Source organism: Tinamus guttatus, unplaced genomic scaffold (assembly GCF_059628265.1).
Source record: "Tinamus guttatus ecotype Peru unplaced genomic scaffold, ASM5962826v1 Tinamus_guttatus_pri_ptg000002l, whole genome shotgun sequence".
In the NCBI taxonomy this organism is placed as follows: Eukaryota; Metazoa; Chordata; class Aves; order Tinamiformes; family Tinamidae; genus Tinamus; species Tinamus guttatus.
The window spans coordinates 724,075-745,930 of record NW_028288536.1 but is presented as its reverse complement, the minus strand read 5'-3'; the positions used below and the strand labels follow the sequence as shown (position 1 = coordinate 745,930).

Here is a 21,856-nt window from a genome sequence, read left to right as displayed (position 1 = left end):
AGAATTTACATGGGATTTATATCAACATGGGGCAGGGGTAGAAACAGGAGGAGGAAAGAGGAGGAAAAAGAGCAAAATAAACAAATAGTCACCATCACTGTTATTCATCCAAGTCCAAGTGTAGCCTTGCTTGCCATTAGCATTTTAGATATTTTAATTACTGAATATTCCGTTGATCCAGGTTCTGAATTTATTTATAAGAAACAAACTTTTCCTTATTCTGGTCTGTTTGACTGGTGAGTTTTTTTTTTTTTTTTCCAATTGCTTTCTGTTTGTTTAACAGTGGCTAAGATTAGTGCTTTAAACTTTAACATCTACTGCCGAAATAGGAAGGAGCAATTTCATCTTTCAAATGACATAAATGAGAGATTTGCTGTTACAGAAAAAAAAAATTAAACATCCTAAGTTAAAATGTCTGAGCAATTGACTGTTGTACACTTATTAAACAAAGAATGCAGCATCTGGATTTTTTTAAACATGCTTTCATTCATCTCATGTGGCATGTTTTGTGTCTTCAGAGATAAAAATCTTTGTTTCTTTGATGGTTAAAGGCTTGGTTCTTTATAATTTACTTAGTATTAACATCTTAGCCCTAATGTTTCTGGTCCTCATTTTTCTTAAAACCCTGTATTTATGCAAATTGATTTCTTTCTACCTTCTTGTATTATTATATTTGCAGGTAGTTTAATACTTCTTCTGCCAAAGAATTATGTTGTACCTCTAGAAGAAGCAGACATGATAAGCAACCACAACTATTAAAACTCATGCTGAGGAGCATCACCTAACTAATATACACAAAACAACTGTTTCACATTTCTGATCATGTCTTTTGCTCTGCCACATAACCTCATAATTTTCTATTCAGGATTTTTTTTGTCCAGATCATTTAAATGTGAAATACACCTCTCCCCAGCTGTTTATAGGCAGCTTAACATTTTTGTCAGAGGCCTTCTAAGCACCCATGGATCTTTATTAGACATATAAAAGACAGTATTGTCATAGCTTTAGACTCCATCTTATATTTTACATTGGACTATTTTTCTGTGGTGCTCTCAGAAAGTTAATTACTGAACTTTGCTACTTTAAGACCTCGTGCCTTTTCTTTCCAAAGGGTTTTTAGAGATGAAGAATATGATTTTTCAGAAGGCTTGTTTAAAAGGCTATGTTAGGAATTCTGTTTTAAAAAAATACACGTAATTATCCCTTTTTTGATAACACTTTCAAAGGTCTCAGTAGAAAATGTTGAAATTTACTGAGGTGCAAGAGAACAGTAAAATAGGCTTTGCAGAGCTGTCAAAAGTTCAAAATACTAACAAAAACAATTCAAGAAGCAAAATAGTTCAGAAATAAATGTAGTTTTTGTCCCTTTCAGCTACAGTATTTGTTATTTTCAAAGTATTCAAGTATTTCAATTCAAGTATTTGTTATTTTCAGTTTCAGAGGTACCTCTCAAGCTGGTAGTTACCTGCACTCTGAAGGCTGCTATTAGGCTTTTAGTGCCTTGGACCTTGTCGAAAGCATTTGAGCATGGAGCAGGCTGAGTACCCGTTCGAAGCCTGGGGGACGTCAGCCAGGCTGCCTCTATCTCACCTCCCCAGGCTTCTTCACTCACTGCCTCCAAGTTCAGCATTCCCAGTGATGAAATGCCAAATTTGCCAAATAGCTGGATTTTATGACAATTACTGCCCTGCCGGTACTGCATTTCCTTCTTGGAAATAAAACTCTATTTTGTCAAAGCAACATTAAGGGATGCATTCTGCTCTTTTCTGGGAACTTTTTTTCAGATTCAAGGTTGTTTACATCAACCAGCTTAAGTAGAAAAGCCATCCACTCTCTCCAGAGCATCTCACATTTCATTCTGTATTTCTTCTGGAACTGGTGTTGTTTGCAAGGTCATGCTTTCACTAACTAGGTTAAATTATCATACCTGTGCTTCAGAGCAGTGAATGTGCTTATCTCATTTTTATTTCTTAGTGACCAGCCTGCAAACATTTGCTACTGAACCTGACTATTACAGAGAGAAACTGCTCCATTGACTTATAAGGTCTAAATGTGACCACTTTATTAGGTAGAAAGCATGGAAGTAGCTCTTAACAGGACTTCACTTGGGTGTATAGCCTTACCATTAATTTTTAAGCAGGATTGACTACCAAAATCAACTGACTGGTATCGGAACAGAGCAGGTAAATCTTTACTCAGAGTTCAACTGTGTTCTGTAGCTTTTAATTCTTTTCCCTTTTTCCCACGTCTTGGGATAATAGTCCCATAGAAGACCTCTCACAGGCACCTTCAGCCCAGGAGCAGAATCCAAATGCATATTCTTGGGAGGGTCCCAGAGCAAGTGTGCTTTGCTTGTGAAAAGATGAAAATTTCTTCCGCATTTTTTTTATCTTAGTATCTTGTAAGCCATGCCCTCAAGACTCAGATGTTCACATCTGCCTTGCTTTCTCAGATGTGGAATCTCTTTCCCCATTTTTGGTGATATATATATTTTTGCGCACATAGCAGTCTAAAACCCTTCTCTTCAGAGCACTTACTTTTCTGTCTCATACATGGCTATCCTTGTTATCAGCTTTACGTTGTTATGTTAAGACTTTGTGACAGGTTGAACTGGACTCCAAAAGCACATGTGATAACTAGGTCAAGACCTCCATCTGTACAATTTAGGCTACTGAAGTAAAGCCCAGCTATCACCACAGCTTCATGCTCAGTTTTCCTTCACTGTCATGGGAGCAGGACTGCAATCCCTCAACAGCCCAAATTTGGATGAAGAATTGGCATGATGTCACCATAACATGGGATGTTGGGCTAAGCTAAGGCAACCTGATCTCTTGGTGATGCAGCACTAAGTCAGTAGGTACTCAAGGCCCCTCAGTGCAACACAAAAGCCATGCAGTCACGAAAGGCATAACAAACATGCACAAAATCTGTGGCCACACCTCATCCCTTTTTCTTTCCTTCAGTCTAGGCCTTCAAGAGACAGCAGGTCATCTGCAGACCTACAAAAAATGGCCAGTTCTGGATGCTAGTGCTATACACGGGACCCTCCATTTCTCATAAAAAAAGCTTGACCACACTGGGGTCTGTTCTCCTTAAATATGGAGTAGTAACACACATTTCTGCAGCTGAGCAGTTTGTGCTAGCTCAGTGAAGCCTTCCTGGCTTTGGTCCTCAGCGTTTTGCCACTGATGACTTGCAGAGTGCTCTTCAGCTCCCTCCTTTGCCAACACTTTTTTCCTCTGCCTCGTGGAAGTAACGTGCTAGGCATGCTGCAGCATATGTAATTATTGTGAGTGGTGAAAAGGAGCAATTGGATGTGTGGGGTTTCTCTCCAGAAAGCTGGTTTATGCTCTCTAATAAGGTTTGGCCTTATTTTTATCAGGATTAACCTGTAAGATTCATGCTTGAAGTTAAGCTCTGATGTCTTTCTGCCTAACATGACTGACTTGGATTTAAATATATGCATATCAGCTTTAAAAGCTTTTAGAGCACTTCACTGAATAAAATTAGTATTAGCACTCTTCAAGTGTGCAAAATATTCAGGGGGAGTAAATCTCATATGAGGCATGACTCGGGGTCTTGTTTTCCCTATGCCTAGTGCCTAACTCCACTTGCAATGGCTTTGATGATGCTGCTCCAAGGGCTTACAGAACATCACCAGGAAAGCAGATCTGCTTCGTTGCTACTGTTCGTTTGGCAACCCCTCAGTTTTTGAAGGTAAGAGCACAGCTGGATCCCAGTCATTTTAGACACTTTCAAAGCATTTCCAGACCGGGTACATGCAAAATTCTTAATTTTGCTAATTGAATGGATTACAGATATCACATTTCATGCATAAAAAATCCAGTGAAGAGGATTATCGGTGTGAGCAGGAGGCGTAAAAACAATATCATTTCTGCCCTGCCTTGTGCAGGAAATGTAGACCCTACTCGCGTTAAGAATTGCAATTCCACTTTAAAATTATATTGTTCATTGTAGCTTTCTGTTAGGTCTGCAGTGGGACAGGGTAGAGGTGGCTACCTATATTTTCCTTTGGGTTCCTTGATGTCTTTTGTTGCTAGTTTTCCTCCTCCCAAATCTCGGTACCAAAATAGCGTTAGTTGCTTCTGGAAATAAAGACAGAACATTTAGCCTTGTGTCTGACACTGCAGTTTCCTCATCAACGTCCTCAGAGGTTAAGAGATTAAAAAGCCTAATTGAGACAAACCCTGTATGAAATCACTGCTCCCTTGGCGTGACTCTATTACTGCATGGGGACCTTTCAGAGCAATCTCGACTGATTCATAGCCATGACAGTCAAATGGAGATTTTTTTCTGGATAAGTGAGGACACTTTCCATAAATCTTAAGCACAGTAATCATATTAGTAAAGGCCAGAGTTAAGGTTGCTCTGGGATCCTTGTAAATAAATATGCATATCTTTGGGCAGCTAACATCTCAAAACACAGTGCTAGGGAGAAAGCTCTTTCTGAACAGCCCAGAGAAGGCTGTAGCTGTCAGTAAGTCCTAAGCATTAATCTCCTAAATTTCCCTGGGTGGGTCATTTAACCCATGGTCCTGACTTCCTCCTCTAAAATGAGGTCAGAAATATTTGTCTGACTGTCTAGGTAAGACAGAATTGTCATTTTGGTGTTACATGGCAATGCTTGCACCTGAACACCTCCTGAACTTGATCAGCATTGATGTTGCTGTACACTAGAGGGAAGGAGAGAGGAAAAAGAGATATGTGATGCCTTTTGTCAGTGTACAGCCAGCACCTTTAATCACTTTTGCGAGTATTAATATATATCAAAGAAACACTTGATGGCAGTGTCACCTCAGCGTGTTCTGTGTTCCTAAGAGGGCTGGAAATCCTGCTGGCCCGAAAGACTTCTCTCCCAAAGAGTGGGAGCAGGAATAAGGGTAGCAGAGGCATGACAGGAGGGTGTCATGGAGTCCATGGCCTGAGGGGTGACTCCAGGGAGGAGGGAGCAGCCTGTTGACATGGGGCTGCAGGGAGACCCAGGTGCAGCGCAGAGGAGCTTCCCTGCTCTCCTTCATCAGCCGCAGGCCTGAAAAGCCATTTAGTCCTCCATGCATTGAGGAAAACCTCAGCACCTTGACGACTGGTCACCATTCCCTTCCAGACTGTGCAGAAATGTGGGCAAATACAATAAAATGTTCTTTGGAATTAGCAAGGGATGTATGAATTATCTTCTTATGTACCGTACATTTATAGCTAACAAAAGGTGTGTGAAGCGGGGACGTGAAGCTACGACTCTCACTAAGCAGGTTTTCTTTGCCATACAGGAGATGTGCGTAGTTGAAGAACCTTTAGAGGAATTCACTTCAAGACACAGTCTGGAGTGGAAATTTTTGTTCCTGGATCACAGGTTGGTGGCAAGAAAAGCACTCTGGATAGTGTTTTGTGCTTGTTTGCTGCTATTTTCATAAGCACGATTCTCTGAAATAGAGTTATGCTTCCCATTCAAGTCAAATGAAAAGTAGGGCTACCATTAAAATTCCCAGAAAAGTGATGTTTACTATTTTAACTTGCATTTATTTGTAATGGACTCTTGAAACAAAATCACTCTACTTCTCAGATAGAATTTTCAATTAACCCGTTCTTACTTGCTTTAAAATATCAATAGGCCAAAGCCTGTAACATGACAGAAAAGGCCTATTTGTTACATGGCGGAGGAAATCATTTCAAAACTCGACCACTGATTATGTGTGCAGTTCCCACTGCGGTATGGAGAGAAGGTCTGTGCTGGCCTGGGACAACCACGCTGGCGAGAGGACAAGGCAACCGCATAAGCTCTGCAGAGCCCCAGAGCCCCTGAGAGCCCGTCATGGTGCAAGATGCCTTAGAAACTGTCTTTTCTGGAAAGGAGAGGGATAGGCCGTGTCTTGGGAGCCTGCATTAGGCCCCAACTTCAGGGCATCCCCAGCAGGGCACCTGGGCAGTCACGATCCAGTCCCTTGGTGTGGCTGGCCAGACATGGCAGTGAGAGCAGGATTTTCTGGATACCCACAGCAACGTGCACAAGTGCTGTTCATTTCACGGCCATGCCAATTCACTTGTATTGTGCCCAAATGCAGAGCACCGCCAATTATTGGATACTTGCCTTTTGAAGTGCTGGGTACGTCCGGCTACGACTATTACCATATAGATGACCTAGAGCTGCTAGCAAGGTGCCATGAACACTGTAAGTATGCATGACCCACGTTTGTTTGTTTGTTTGTTTTTGGGTTGCATGGGCTTTAAAATCTAAAAAGTCTTAAAATGTGTATGCGTGAGAAACCCTTGAAATCACTGGGAAAAAGCAGGGATGAATTTGGTCCACAAATCCTTAAAACCTTTAGGTACATCACAGCTTACTGCACTTTCAATTCTTGTCACACTAGGAATTTTCTTTCTGTTCCAAATGCTTTTATCTTAGCACGATGTTACTCTATATACTCACTTCTTTCTTAATCGTCACTGAAATCCATCTGCACAGAACATCCATCTTTTCGAGCATTTTTACCCTTTATTTTTCTGGTTTAGAACTTAAGATGACGACTCTTAGAAATTAACTCCAACTGCTTAATTAGGTAGTAGGTAATCAGCTCACAAAGCATGGAAAGGTTAATACTTAAGTTACAGAAGATATTAATGCATTAATGTCCAGAGTTAAAGGTATTTGCACTATTTCAGAATTTACTGTTTAAAGTACCAAAACAAGACACCTATTCTTCTTTATGATGTTTGCTTTACCATTAGAGCCACAGGCCCACACACTCAAAAGGTATTTAGGCTCCTACCTCCGTTGGAAGCCAGTAGGGACCAGGACGTGGGCCATGGATATTTTCACCACGCTTTTCACAGTTTGCGTCATTCTCACATCGCGCTACAAGTTGTGTGTCTTTTTGCTGGCAGTGATGCAGTTTGGCAAGGGGAAGTCTTGCTGCTACCGGTTTTTGACCAAAGGACAGCAGTGGATCTGGCTGCAGACCCATTACTACATCACGTACCACCAGTGGAACTCCAAGCCGGAGTTCATTGTGTGCACACACATGGTAGTGAGGTATGGAAAGCGGCCGCGTGCACAGTAGTCAGGTACGCAAAGCAGCCGTACTTGGCACCACAGTAGTCGCAGCAAGCGGCGGGGACCTAAATGGCAGTAAGATAAGGGCGTTCTAATTATGGCAAGCATTTCTCTTAGAAACATGAATGTGTCTTTTATGCAACAGAAATTAAGTCTGGATTCTGTGGGGGATAAAAAAAAAAAAAGTAACTTTACTACAGAAAAAATGAGCACACTAAGCCTTATGCTGTGCTAAGCTTCCCTTATTAACCACTAGTTTACGGGCAGATTAACTGCTGCATTTTTCCATTTTGTGTAACACCAGGGTATAAACAGATGCCTTGACTGCTCGGTTCCTGAAATTCTCATGTTGATTTTTAAAAGAGATGCATGGAAGCTTTCTAATGAAGTTCTGAAGCATGATACAAATGTGACCTCAGCTCTTTAATATATCTCTAAACTCCACAAATAGAGGAACTGAGCAGAAAATTAAATTTAAAACATGGTATCTCAAATGTATCTCAAATGTTGTGCAGAAGAATGTGACTTAAGTGATCTTCAGTTGTTCATTATCCTGTAAAATGCTATGATAATTTGTGTCTTTGTTTGCTTAAAGCATATTTTATGAAATATAGCAGTATAATGTTGAAACATAAAATTGTATTTTTGCAATCAGTTATGCAGATGTTCGGGTGGAGAGGAGACAAGAGATGGGCTTGGAAGAAGTGTCCTCAGAGGTCGTGTCCTCAGCACTAAAGGTACAACCAGATAAAGGTGTCCTGTTTTGTTTTGTTTTGTGAATATATGCAGCAATCACAGCCTGTCCCTATGTTACTGCCATCAAAGACTTCAGTGTTGTCTTTTCAGGTGGATTCCCTCAACCGCAGAATTCTTGAATTGCTTGAATAATTTTCAAGTAAATTGAATAAGTTCACGAAAGAGTAAACCTGGAGAACAGTAACAGTAATGAAATATGTGGAACATGGGTAGGGCAATGTGAGATATCTCTATGTTCCCCCATCAAAGGACTACAGTTTTGAGATTCATTTGGGACACGTTTGGGCAGCCCTTTCTTGGCAACATGTAGGTGCTCTGCTGAGGGAAGGGAATGCAAGCTCCTCCTCAAGGCATCACTGAGTGTCCCTCAGAGGTTTCAGTGACTGCCACATCTAACTGAATGCAAAAAAAAAGAAAAAAGTTTCAAGAGAACAATTTCAAAGCACAAAATGACTATGCCAATAGCTTGCTACTTCTTTCCACTTCAGTAACAGTGCATTGGAAAATGAATCAGGATTTGTAAAGGACTTTGATATTTGGGCCTAAGCCTTCTGCCGGCCAATGGGGAATAGTTCTGCTCAAGTCACTTTAGGCTAGCCAAAGGAGTGGGTCTGGAAGAATTACCAGATGCATGACAAAATGTTTTTACCCTGACATATGTTTTAGTTCTTTCTTTCTTTTGTTTTGTTTTGTTATGTCTTGTTTTAGGAGAGTGGCTCCAGCTTGGATCCTGAACAGCACTTTAATGCACTCGATATTGGTGCCTCGATCCTTAGCACTAGTCGGACACCCTCAGTATCGTCCAGGAGCTCACCAAAATCCTCCCACACACCAAAATCAGACCCTGCATGTGAGTGGCATTTCTGGGTTACTGCATTGTTCTAAATTTAGCCAAAGTACAGAATGTGTGTCTGTATGACACCGTTGCTAATTTAACAGTTATTTATGAGATAGCAGTGGTACATTTGTCACACACAATGAAGAGCATAATCTGAAATTATAACACACATGAGGGAAGGCTCTAGCGCAACCATTCATACACTGAAAAACAGGTAGCGACAATAACCTCCTGCTTAGGTTTACTAGGAAAATTATGACTTTTTGTCTTCAAGTTTGAGGGTGTGTGAGGTCCATGCAGATGATGATATTCTTTTGGCCAAGACTCAGGACGCTCTGTCCATGACTTGGACACCCCTTATGCACTCTTTCTGCTCTCTGGTCTGAAAGGAAAGCTGATGAGCTAACTTCAAATAAAGACAGTTCCAGGTGTTTTAGAAATGATTTCGGGATCCCTTTGCTTTATTCATTGGAGCACAGACTTCGAGTCTGTCTCATTGACTTTCATCTTTGCCCAGATCCTTCTTTTGAGTTTGATTTTACTGCTCTGGTTGCAGTCAACAGGAAGAGCCTTGACTGAAGCTGGAACTTAGCCAGACCACTTTTAGACTTGTCTCCCTCTGACTTAAAAAATGATTGTGATTTTTCAGTTTGTGGGAACTCACTGATACTTTCCTTACAGCTACACCAACAAAGCTGATTGCAGAGCCCAGCACTCCCTTGCAAAGGACTCCTAGCACGCAGCAGGATTTGGCCGTGCATAGACTCAGTCAGCCTACTGCTCTACAGGTAAGTTTACCCACAGTCATAGAAATCGGCAGAAGGTTTGAAGCATGTTCCACATGTGCAGCTTAGCAGAGGTGAAAAAGACTTACCCAAAGGCCGTGGCATTAGAAGAAATATAAAAGAGAAAGGAGCCAAACTTATAAATTAAGTTTTGCTTTGTTTTGTTTTGTTTTTAACCTAGGCTTCTTTGCCTTCTCAGCCTTCATGTGAGCTTCTCCCACAGCAGTTGCTGCCCCAAGCAACTTTGCCAAATCAGCCTGCACCTCTGGCACAGGTTAGTTGGGGACTTGGAAATGGAACAGGTCACTTCTCTGATATTTTCTTCCTTCATCGACCAAATCAATTGACAGAGTCTAGTGCTTTTAGGATCTTCCTATAATAGTTAAAACCTCAAACTTCACCAGTTCTCAAACTCTTAAAATATTGCGCGAGTGTCATATGAACGGTAACCTTGTGTGCTTACACATGTTTATATTCAGACACTCACAGCAGAAGAAGAGGTACAGTAGGTTCACGTGCACACCCACATTTATGTCATAGGGAGACAAAAAACAAAATGGAGAAGCAGTTTTCCACCCTGCCTCTTCAGAATCGAGTCCCCTTAAAATCAAGATCCTGATGAGAATTAAAAAAAAAAAGATAATTAATCCTCCAAAAAAAAAAAAAGTTTGGTTAATATAATGCAGAACTAATAGTAAAGGACACATCTTAAGGATCAGCAACACCCCTTTTGAGAGATTGCCAGTAATGACGAGGATGCTGCTAGTGGCAGAGTGCTCCACTAGAGTCCCTTAACCCACATCTTGGAAGCAGCTCTTGACCCAAAAAGCCATCCCCATGTTTCGCTGGGAGTGGATTTCAAAGAAGCAAACTTGAGTAGCATGTTCCCATCGTTGCCATCCCACTCTGTGATAATATCCTCATGTCCTATAATTTGGGAAGTGGCTGAGGTCTTCCCTTAGGGACTTCTGCAGGACCTTAGGGGCTTCTGCTATTTGTATCCTGTACTCCCTCGCAGGACCCCAGAGTCTTTTCCTGTAGCGTATAAAACATTTAAAGTCTGGAGGATCCCAGCTTTAAAATACCAATTTCTCATTTATCTTTCATGTTTAACATTCTTTTCACGACTCCACACCAGCCTGCAATGAAGAAACAGGGTATCAATTATCTGCTCTGCGCATTCGCTTTCTTTTGCAGATATTCTTCTCTGCTATTCATTAATGCATTTCAAAACACCAATTAGTTTATTTATACAAACCTGTGCATGTTTGCATGTTATGCTTGATTGTTTTCTACTCCCTTCTCTTCTCCATCAAAACTTATTTCAGAAGAGATGTTTTTCGGTTGTTTACCAAAAGCCTCGTTTAATGGGCTTATTGGCATTCCTCTCCCATTGCTTCTCAGCCAAACTGGAGCATTTTGCAGTGTCACAGCCAGCAGTTTGGCCTCTTTGGCCTGGCTAAATCTGGGGCTCAGGTACTGAACAGAGTCTGTCTAAATACGCAGCCCTCCGTGGTCACCTTCCTTAGCGGCAGCAAGTGCCCCAGGGAAACTCAGGCAGGCGCTTCCCCGATGGCAATGTGTGGATAGAGCATGTGGGAGCTGGCAGCTCAGGATGCTGTGGCACATGCTTCCTATAACATGCTCCTGGGAAAGCTAGTAATTCTCCACAGATTTGGATGATGTTTTCATAATCCATTAATTTCCTTCTGTACTTGCCACCTTAAAATAATAAGCACGCCAGTCTACAGCAATACAATCCATTATTTAGCAAGACAAGGTAAGGATTCACCCTACAGCACTAAGCGAATGAGCAATGAGATCCAGGTGGAGCACAGAAACCCAGATGTATTTTACACCGTTACCATTCCCTCAGTTTGATAATTTTCCCAGCATTTTAGCAAGAGAACAAGACCTCGTTGCTTTCAGAACAACAGCGTCTCCTCCTCTGCCTCAGATTTGCCAGAAACACTACTGAATTATTCCCACATCATTTTACGGCGTCACTGTTTCAGAAGCTGCTCTCCGTTGGCTTTTTGCTGCTCACCCCATCCTGAAGCTGCATAAAACCAAAGTTTTCTGAGTGCGTGCGTGCAGGACCAAGGCATTTTCCAGGAGTCCTTGCAAGGGCTCTTCTGTGGAGCCCGAGTATCCAGCCCAGGGGCGGTAGCAAGGGAAGGATGTTTCAAAGAGCCCCCAGTGCCTCTGCAGTGAGCAGCCAGCTCCTGCCTGCGGCGTCATCTGCTTGAACTTTGATTAGTTTTATTCCAAGCAAATGCTGTCTTGGTTTTGCCGCTGCCTAAATACGTTTTTAAATCCCCACTTGTCGATTTGCCTGAATGAGCCCTAAAGCATCGCACTGGGTGCTGCTTGAGTGTGAATGGTTTGCTCTAAGCCAGGTGCTCCCCGTTAAAATATTTTTCTTGTCATTGTAATAAATTAAAATCCCCTACAACACAACGGCTGCTGGTGGCTAAATAAAAATTAGACCTAATAATTCTGCTTGGGAGCGTGCAGGTGTCATCCGGGAGGCAGAAGGAGCGAGCAGGTTGTTTGGGGAGCAGCCAAACTGAATGTGACGTGGGGACTGTGACTTGCAGCAGGGCCCCCAGCGCTCAGCAGAAAGGTTGGGAGCGCAACCGGTGGGTCCTGAGGGGCTGCTGGCGCTTTGCTCAGCCCCAGCTCCCATGAAAACTACAGCAACTTGATGCTTTCGAGACCCTCGCGACTCCACTGTGTGTCTTGAGTATTGGCCCAGAATATTGAAAGTTAGAAGGCAGGAGGAAATTAAAGCTTCATTTCTTTATGAAACCATGCTAAAAAATGCACCTGCCTGCATGGGACAACCTGCCTGCATGATCAAAAAAAAGCCTCAATTCTCTTTTTTTTAAATAAACCAGACTAAAATTATTGCTATTTGTCTGCTAGCAAACCTTGATCAACCCAGTCATGCTCTACAATTACAGCTATCCCATAGATTTTTGCCTTGAATGTTTGGCTGTATCTGGAAAGCTGGTACAGCTGCAGCATTCCCTTTTCCGAGGATCAGGGGTATCTGCAATATACCAAAGTGAGACCAATGCTAACTTTCTCCGATGCTAACCATAGAGTTAAAGCCATGTAATGTTTTCTGTGGAACAATATGAATTAAGCTCTTTAATTCATTACACAATTACAGATTTCTCCCCTAATTAGTTGAGCAGTTAATGATCTGGAGATAAATACTCTCCAGTGAAGGTCCATTGCTTCTGGTGTCTCACTATACCCAACACAACAGGAGCTTTTTTATCAGATGGGCCATTGCTAGAGTTACCACCTAATTTCAGTTTCACAGTGGGAAAGGGAAGAAAAAGAAAGGAGAAAGCATCTTCTCCTCCTCCTCAATGGCTCTCCTTCTTGTAGGACATCTAATCATTGTTGAGTTGTTCATAAAAAAGCACATGAAGAAGAAAATAAAAAAAAAAATAATAGAAATGTATGTCAGGTATGAGAATGTGCTGAAAAGAGTAACATGGAGTAATAATTTAAAACCAAAAGCAATTTTTGTGTGTGCAGCTTTGCAAAGCAAATTCGAATCTAAAACTAATGCTGGGACATAGAGATTGTCTGTTATTAAAATATGAAATGAGTGTAAAATTATTTCTTCTAAAATGCCTGTAATTTCTTATTTGAAGAAAAATCAAGTTGATTTCCCAGTGTCTAAAATGAGTTCACACATCTGGACTGTCCTAGTGATAAATTTACCCTTGGCAGGCCAGGTAGCTAAAATGAAACTTTTGCCTAAAAAATGCTTTTACTTCCTTTCTGATAAAGACCCGTCCAAAGGGTTAAGAGAACTCCTCAGTGACGGAATTCTTATAGAGAGAATTAGGTTCTGAGGCTTTTTTTTTTAATATCCTTCCATACAGACGCATGCTAAATCAGGAATTAGCTATTATTAATTTAAACTTTGGTTCTCCTCCTGAAATTCCCCTCCTCGTGCAATTCCATGCCTGAAATTAGGGATCCCAGGAGCCTCCAGAAGCTCAGGTCCAGACTAGAACAAGGATCTCGAGTGCCCCTTGCAGTCCCTTGTCTTGTTCTCAAACACCAGCAGTTTCCACTCGTCCATTAGCCAAATTATATACATATGTATTAAAAAAATCATCCTTTCTTCCCTGAAGGACAGTCACAGGGAGATTTCATCTGTTTCCTGGAGGGCGTGTGACAGGTCTTCCACCCGTGTAGCTATTTCACAGCAAAGCCAAGACAAATCTGACCTGGCACATGCAGATTTCTGCAAGTGCCCTGAAATTCATTAAGTGGTACAATGTTGCTAGCACCTTAATTCCCCATTTGACCCCATTTTCGGGTTTCCTGTTCAGAAATAAAGGGAAAGCCAGGAATGGTGTAAGCAAGAGCAGCACTGTCAAGCAGGAAGGTGCCAGCAATGTGCACCAGTTTTGCCCTCTAAGAGCAGGGCCACTAAGAAAGTCACAGGACCCATGCACCATTTTCAAGTCATTGCAAGATTTTTCTTATTTTTCTTGGAATGGAAACTCATGCAAAGCAGCTACTCTAAAGCCAATTAAAGTATTAATTAGCTTTGGTGAACTTTAAATCATCCCCTAAAACACCAATTGATATGAGGAGCTCATTACCATGTCAGTCTCCTCGGTGCTTATTGGATGATTCCCTTCCGTGCCATTACAGCTACCGGATATTTTGCTCTCTTCTGCACCCTCATTAGTGATCTCCATTTTATATGATTATTTAGAATAGCCCTTTTGCCTGCTGAGCTTCACCATTTGTTTTATGTCATGTATAAAAATAATGAGGACTCCTTGTAACCTGATTAGTGCTCAGCTGTAGAAACTAGAAGGTATTTATTGTGGTCAACCATTGCATGATGATATAATCAGGAATAAATCACTGCAGGACTGCTATTTCAGTGTGGGAAAAGCAAAAGTTAGTAAAATGCTTTGGAATATATGGTTATGTCACATTTAGGACTTCAAACTACAGGCTAGTAATAATAATGCACTGCTTGATCATCGGTTAATATGTACTTGATAACATTTTAAAGTAGCACACTCTCCAAAGGAGTCACTGGGTGGTTCACTAACAGACCAGGGTCAGCTGTGAGCAGATCTCTGTAACTGAGACAACTTAATATACACACATAAGATTAGAAACACAACAGCTTTGCCTCTGCCTAGAGGTTAGTCTAAAAGTATTATAAACACACACTTTATTCATTTGATTCTGTTTGAAAAGTCACGAGACCAATAACCTCTTACATATTAACATGGTATTGAGGTCTGCCTATATCATAATGACTGATCTTCCCCCTTTTTTTAAGTTCTCAGCACAGTTTAGCATGTTCCAGAGCATCAAGGACCAGCTCGAACAGAGGACACGGATCCTGCAAGCCAACATTCGGTGGCAACAGGAGGAGCTCCAGAAAATACAGCAGCAGCTCTGCTTGGTCCAGGACTCCAGCATACAGGTGAGGTGGTGTTGGGAAGGGGCAGGGTGAAGCATCTTCTCACCAGACATCTAGTAGAGTTGCTAACTTCAGTGTAGCTGCAGAGTCCATGAAATCTGGACGTGGGAAAACCAGCTCCTCTGAATGAGGATTTTGCCCTGTGCTAGTTTCTTGAGCAATTTACACTGAGAAAGATTGAGAGCTTCTGGAAGATGAAGAGAAAGAAATTTTTCAACCATGGTGGGAAGAAAGTCGGCTGTTCAAAGTCATACTTCAGTACTTTATCGACTGAGTCTTCAGACTGAGCAACGTTAATAGCAAAGGATTCATGTTCAGATTTGCCAATGCTCATGTCTCCTGAGTCATGTCTCTTCATCAGCATCAGTGCTTGCTTCAAACATGAATTACCAGTCCTGTCTGTCTCATCTGTCCTGCTCTTCCTTGGCCCTGTGCTTCTCCTGCCCACCATCCTTCACCTCTTCCATGTACTCCCTGCTTCCAGACCCAGCTCCAGCTTGGAAACACAGCACTTTCCTCATTGTGTTTTTGACATGTATATGTCCAAAAAAGGAAAGAAAGAAGGAAACAAGAAACAACTCTGCTAGCGTTGTGCACAGCAGAAAGGCCAACACTCCTGTCTCGTTTCATCTTTCCCTGGACCAGCTTGAGCCGTGGGGTGAAGCCGACCGAACCTGCCCTTCCTGTGTCTTTGATAGGTCTCCTTCCCCGAGCTAGAATTCACTAAGTACAATATCTGCTCTGTACTACCCTTTACGCCTGCTGCACCTCGTAAATAATAGCAAATGCAATTTGGTACTCCTCGAGTTTCATTTAATGACAAATGGAGAAATCAGCCCGTTTTATGGAAGTTTTCTAAAGCAGGGTGATTACTGCTCTGTTCCTGTAATTTAAACAGGAATATCTAGTTAAATGACCCTTTCTAAAAATGTGGCATTAGGGACCCACTATGAACATTGTACTATCAAGATTTTTTAGAAGGCAAGCTCCATTGCAGAAATGAACGTCCCAAAGAACATTTTCAGCGCGGTATAAAATCCCGGGACTCACTGAAGTTAGTGGGGATGTTGCTCCTACCTTCCACAGAAATAGAATCTCACCTATAATCAGCATTTGTGAGATGCAGCTCACAAAACAACATGGGATCGTAGGCTTAGGCAATTAAGGCATCCATGAAGCCAAATTAGAAACTTTGCCACCTAAGTTGCTGCATATGGACGGCTAATAATACAACACAGCAGTGAGGGGTCCCAAAGCCAGATCTCTCTGTTCCTGGTATCATATAACGCCATAGGTAGAACAGGTTTAATATCAGTGTTTTTCTTCCATTGGTTCTACACTGAGTTTGATTAACAGGAAAGGAAATTCTCATTGCAATTAACTGGCTTTACAGAATGGTGTCATATGTCTGAAAGCTATTACTGTTATTACAAATAACCAAGAGACATGATATTCTCACTTGTCCTCTTTTTAATTGGGGAAAAAAAAATTACTCCGCTCGTGAAGTCTTCAATATTTATATTCACTGATCCTTTCTTTTTTTTTTTTTTTTTTTTTGAGTAATTCAGACTAAAGTGGGAGATCAGGGCAGCTTCCTACACGCAGGGAACAGATTTTACTTTTACCCAGCTGTCTTCGGCACACACTATGGTGCCTCTAGCAACCCAGAGACTGCGGGGCAGATTCTCTTCTGTGCTGCTGGTGGCTCAGGCAGGGAGGCCCGGGGCGGGTGGTCATGCCCCCTCCGGGTTGTGGCTCCAAGCCCCAGCGTTCATGCGATCCCCGCTCCCCCATGAACACTGTGCCAGGTTGGACCCACGGGAACTTTTTTTCCAAACCCAGCGAGTTGCTGGATGTCAGCGCCGACCACCCGTTGTTACGGATGCCGAGCGGAGGGGAACCGGAGGGAGGCTCGGAAACGCAGGCGCCGCTGTAGCTGCTGCAGGAGCACGGCGGGAGCGGGAGAGCCCGTGTTTGCAGTCCGAGGGCCGGCTTTTCGGTCTCCTCCGAACAACCAGACAAAGTATTGGGATGTGAGTGGTCACGCTGACTTAGGAGCAGGGCCTTCTCCTTCTCCAGCTTTCTCTAGATTAAAAAAAATGAAAAAAAAAAAAAGGAAAGAAATTATTGTGCATCACTGTGCTGCTAAGGGGACAAAGCGAGTGAGGAATTAGGTTTGTCTTATTCAAACCATCGGGGCAATGTAAAAACAAAGCCTCCTATATTTGCACGCTGGGCTCTTGTTCCGGCCAAGCAGCCAGGAGTAAAGTGCTGGATCAGAACCCAGACCGCGCTTTGCCGGGCGGCCTTCTGCATCCGCCGGGCCGCGTGCCGCAGACCCTGCCCGTGCCTCTCGCCAAAGCGCCAAGCAGCGCCCCAAAGAGAGCAGCGCGGCCACCACGCGTGGCTCGGATCCCTTCGACGCTCCACGTGGAGAATGGGAGCTGGAAGCGTGGGGAGCGCCATCGGGAGTTTGCTGAAAACGGGGCCCTTGGGGCAGTTTTCCCTCGCGAGCTGCTTGATCCGCGCCCCTCGCGCAGCGCCGCGCTCCTGTCCGCGCACAGGGCTCCGCGGGGAGCGCGGCCTGGTTTCCGAAACTCGACGGAGGCTGGCGGGGCTTCAACAAGAGTGCTCAAATCCCATTAAACCCCCCATTTTTTATTTCGGAGGAAAAATGCAAGCGCTGGGGACAGGAGCAGCAAGCGCAACCCCAGAAGTGTGCAGGCTGCTGATTTGAGCAGTGCAACTGAAGAACCGCGCACGGAGCACGGACAGCACTGTACTTCTCATTTTTACTTATTTTACACAAGAGACTTGATATCAGTGTGATGAGCCTCAAGGTTGTAAGCCCCCGATTACCCAAAGAATGGGCAGAGTCAAACTGCCACTTGTCTCATGTCTCACCAGCACGATCCGTCCATTAGCTGCAGAGGGGCAGCGGTGTCGGCGCGTCCCTTCTTGCTTTGCTGGGTATGTTAACAAGCTGGCCAATTAAAGCATATTTTTAAGATGCTTCACTGACCTTGCAGCACGCAAAAGCAGCCACGAGACGTGTCCTTATCCGCAGTGCAGTTACGGGGCTGCTAATTTATCTCCTTCGTTCGCTCAGACCAGGAAAGGTTTGTTTCTTGAGGGGATTTCTGTTCTTGTTTAAAGCTAGAGGACTTCAGCGTTGCAGATGAATCCAGGCAGGACTGAGATACCACAGGAGACATTTTAGGGAGAAGCACTCGTAGGCGTTGTACAGATGAAGTATGTCCTTGCTTTTTATGCTTAACCAGAGTCCCACTCTTCTGATCCTCTCTCAGGTCGACCCCAGTTTTGATGAGGCACCTGGAGCCTGCCTGTTTTGCGGGGGCACAGTCGAAATGGCACCACTGCCGTTTTTAAGCCCTGGGCTTGTTCTTCCCAGGACATTTATGTTCCACGGGCAATAACGGTGCCTTGGCCGTTATTAGGCAACAGGAGTGTCTCTGGGTTCATGCCTCTCGGGCTTTGAACACATTAAAAAGAAAGAGGTTTCCTGCGTTGCAAGTGTGTAGTTTGGTAGCTGCCAGCCGTTAGCTGTGCGCACTCCCATCCCGTGGCACACGCCGATAACTGCGGAGCCGCCTTCCCCGGTGCCTTTGAAGGATAAGCTGCTTTGCCTTCATCTCAGAGTAGGGCATGCACACAGTCACTTCCCTGCAGAGTAAGTAATTTGCTATAAATTCACACCCTGCCTAGCATTTGCATTGATAGGTGTTGAATTTGCATTAGAGGAACTTCGTATTTCTCAGTGCTGTGCACCACGTACAAGGAGAACGCCTAAGATGCTGCTTTTGAAGGACTTAGCTTGTCGTGATCTTGCCAGTAACAGTGGGTGCTCATCCCACACCACATTTTTGAACAATGCCACTTGCTTTACCTGTTCTGAATTTTATAGCAACCAAATGGTCACCAGTTCTATCGCTGGAGCTAGTCAAATAAGCTCATTTACTAAGCATGTCCAAAGCTCATCTTCTAAATAGAGAAAATAAACAAGAAAATGAATTTTCGTAATTTCCGTCTTTGATTTACTCATAATAAGAACTATTTACTTGGCAGAAGTTGTGAGACCATCTGTCTTTCTGATATGTAATGGCTCCAAACTCAGTGAGCAATGTTTTTTAAAAGAAAACACTCAGAGCTGGTTTCAGACCTGCTACGAGCAGCCACAACTCCGTTACTTGACCCATTTATTTATATCAGGCATCTTTGAGATGCTGCTAGCCCACAGCCCCTGAGACAAGCCGTTGCTTTGGGACCATTAACATTTTCATTAATTGCCCCCCTCTCTCAACCGATTAATGTAAGCTTTGTCTGTACCTTTCCTTCTGAGTAAAACCTGGCACACAGACATGCATTGAAAAATTCACATATTTAAGTATAAACTGTGTTTTAAAAGCTAGATAAATAGGCACAGGTAGGATGTACCAACCCATACATGGGCAACTGAAGAGCAACTGGGTCAGATCCTTGGAGAAAAGTATGGGGGGTTTTTTCCAAAAGAAATTGCAGGGGACATGGTCGTTTGGGGAATTGCTAATATAGCAATAAGCTGCAGAAAAGTGTACTCATTACTGGGCACACCTCGGATGTACTGCTGGGTATGAGGCTGATGGATGCGTGATGAAGAGAGTAACTGTGACTCTGATTTCATTTAAACTATAAATGGTTCCACTTCAGTTAATGGACGAGCTTAGCATGTTTGCACGTGGGCAGCAGTGGCAGGGAATCAGGAGCAAAGCCCGGAATGCCTTCAGCTACCGGGGAAGTGCAGCTCCCCTCGGGCCCTGGCACGAGAGGATAGATATCCAGCTAGGTTTGGTGCATTGCAAAGAGAGCTGGTAGCATAAATAATTCACAAAAAGATGCCTTTGGATGGCTACAAAATAAATGAATAACTCATAGAAAAAGAAAAAATAATAATTCAAAGCCCTGTAACTTGTATAAAGAAGAAATTCATGAAGAAGAAAGTCTCATTTTGCAGGGCAAAATAGTGTATAGTAGAGGGGTTGTTTGTTAGTCCTTCTGCATACGCCAAACACAGGCAAGACCAGTGGGTGACAGGCATCGGGCTGCAAATGACCCAGATGGCAGCGACCGCCTGCTTACGGACCTCCTCAATGCTAAGGACAGAGCCCTTAGTAAAATTCAACAGCCCGGCTGCATATACGGCGCTGGATTTTCACAGCCAAAATCACGAGTGGCTCTGGCTGCAAGACAGGCCGGTTTTGCTGATGGGAGACATGAAAGGGCTGAGAAGCTGGGCAAAGACTCTGCTCCCTCTGGAGACGATGCCCTGGGACACCGTGACCGTGCGGTGCCTCTACAAGGACAGCGCCTGCCGGGCACAGAAGGCTTCTACCCCCGGGCACCTTTCGTGACTAGTCAATACGCTCCCAGGAGAGGGAGGAACGAAAATAGAAATGGCAGAACTGCTAATGTAGGAACGATTTGTGATTTCCAATTAACAGTAAAACTACAGCTAATGTAGAACGGTGATAACTTTACTTTAGAGCATATCTTTGGATTTATCTCTGTCACCATCATTATCTCTACCTAGATAGCTAAGAGATGTGAGTAAACCTTCCCCTTTCTTTTCCAGATGTTTTTACAGCAGCCAACAGTGTCCCTGAGCTTTAGCAATATTCAACAGTCGGAGCCACAGCAGCTACAGCAGAGGCCAGGGGTCATTTCTCAGCAGCAGCTCGTTCCCGGTCCTCAGCTCCAAGGGCAAATTGGGTCTTCACAAACAGCAAACCAGCAAGCACTGAGAGAAGCCAGTGTGATATCGAGCCAGGTACTCCTTTCTTTTGAACAGAGAAATGTTTGTATGGAAAGAAGACACTGAGCTGTTATTAAACAGCAAGTAAAATCATGCCAGTCCCGTAAGTGAGGGTGTCTATGCCTTGCTCCCCTATTCCCCATATAAAGCGCCTGTCTACAGCATTTCCTTTACCTTAAATCTCTTTCCTAAGACCCAAGGCAGGAGCCTTACTGGAGCAGCTGTTCCAGCCTTAAACCTGAGCAGAGGGAGCATGCAGAAGGTGTGGAGGACCCGTTTTTCTTTACTTGGTCATGCAAGAAATCTGACTGGCCGCACAGTCAGATCTGACTGCCCAAACCAGCAACAGGGGTGTCCGCAGCGCGACCTCTCAGAACAAGCCCTAACCTGGCTCCTAGGAGCAGGTCACTCTGAGGCCAAATTAGCTCTTGACCAGGGGCACCAGCAGGGCTGAACTGCTGCAATGCGGCAGCACATGGCAGAACTCCTCAGAAATTGGTTTGAGCCTTCCAAGCTGTAGCCGCCTCCTGTGCAGAGAAACACGTTTCACCTCCAGTTACGAACAAGTGAGACCTGTGAAATCTCGGAACAGGCTGACACAGGCTTTGGGGTTGTTTTGTGGGCTTTTCTTCCCCCTTATTGCAGATTTCCAGTGTTATTTTTTCCTCACAACCCCTGTTCCTCCGTTCCCAGAACGCTTAGCTCCTAGCCCTGTTACCAGAGCCTGCAGCGCACACAGCCGCACAGACCCTCTCCAGGGCCACTTATAACCTCCTATAGTGTCCTACATCACGTGTGTGATGATAATGGCTCCACTGAAACAACAAGCCGCGGATCTGCACCATAAACAGAAAGGAAAAAAAAGAGGGGAAAGGGAGGGGAAGGGGCCAAACGAGGGCCCGCGCTAACGCCTGGTCTCCCCCGCAGGGCGCCAAGGCGGCGCGGGGCGCCGAGGCCGCCGGCAGCCGCGCGCCCCGCCCCGCGCCGTTCGCCGCCGCGGCGCCCCCTGGCGCCCCGCCGCGGGGCAGCACCCCCGCGCCGCCCGCCGCCGCCTGCGGCCACGACCAGCAGCTCAGGTAGGGCCGGGCCGGGCCGGGCCGGGCGCCGCGCGGGG

General features: G+C 44.1%; 2 protein-coding genes across 4 annotated transcripts in view; both read left to right on the top strand.

The window, feature by feature from the left end:
- The window catches only part of MAP4K4 (mitogen-activated protein kinase kinase kinase kinase 4), a 602,555-nt gene that overhangs the window by 246,043 nt on the left and 334,656 nt on the right, over positions 1–21,856 (top strand). The window lies entirely within an intron of this gene.
- The window catches only part of NPAS2 (neuronal PAS domain protein 2), a 91,713-nt gene that overhangs the window by 66,715 nt on the left and 3,142 nt on the right, over positions 1–21,856 (top strand). Inside the window, exons 8-18 of the mRNA XM_088520450.1 lie at positions 3,599–3,717; positions 5,289–5,371; positions 6,081–6,187; positions 6,901–7,048; positions 7,725–7,806; positions 8,534–8,675; positions 9,345–9,451; positions 9,630–9,722; positions 14,790–14,936; positions 20,563–20,757; positions 21,670–21,818. Of these exons, the coding sequence (XP_088376576.1) occupies positions 3,599–3,717; positions 5,289–5,371; positions 6,081–6,187; positions 6,901–7,048; positions 7,725–7,806; positions 8,534–8,675; positions 9,345–9,451; positions 9,630–9,722; positions 14,790–14,936; positions 20,563–20,757; positions 21,670–21,818 (1,372 nt within the window). The remainder of the gene's footprint in view (positions 1–3,598; positions 3,718–5,288; positions 5,372–6,080; positions 6,188–6,900; positions 7,049–7,724; positions 7,807–8,533; positions 8,676–9,344; positions 9,452–9,629; positions 9,723–14,789; positions 14,937–20,562; positions 20,758–21,669; positions 21,819–21,856) is intronic.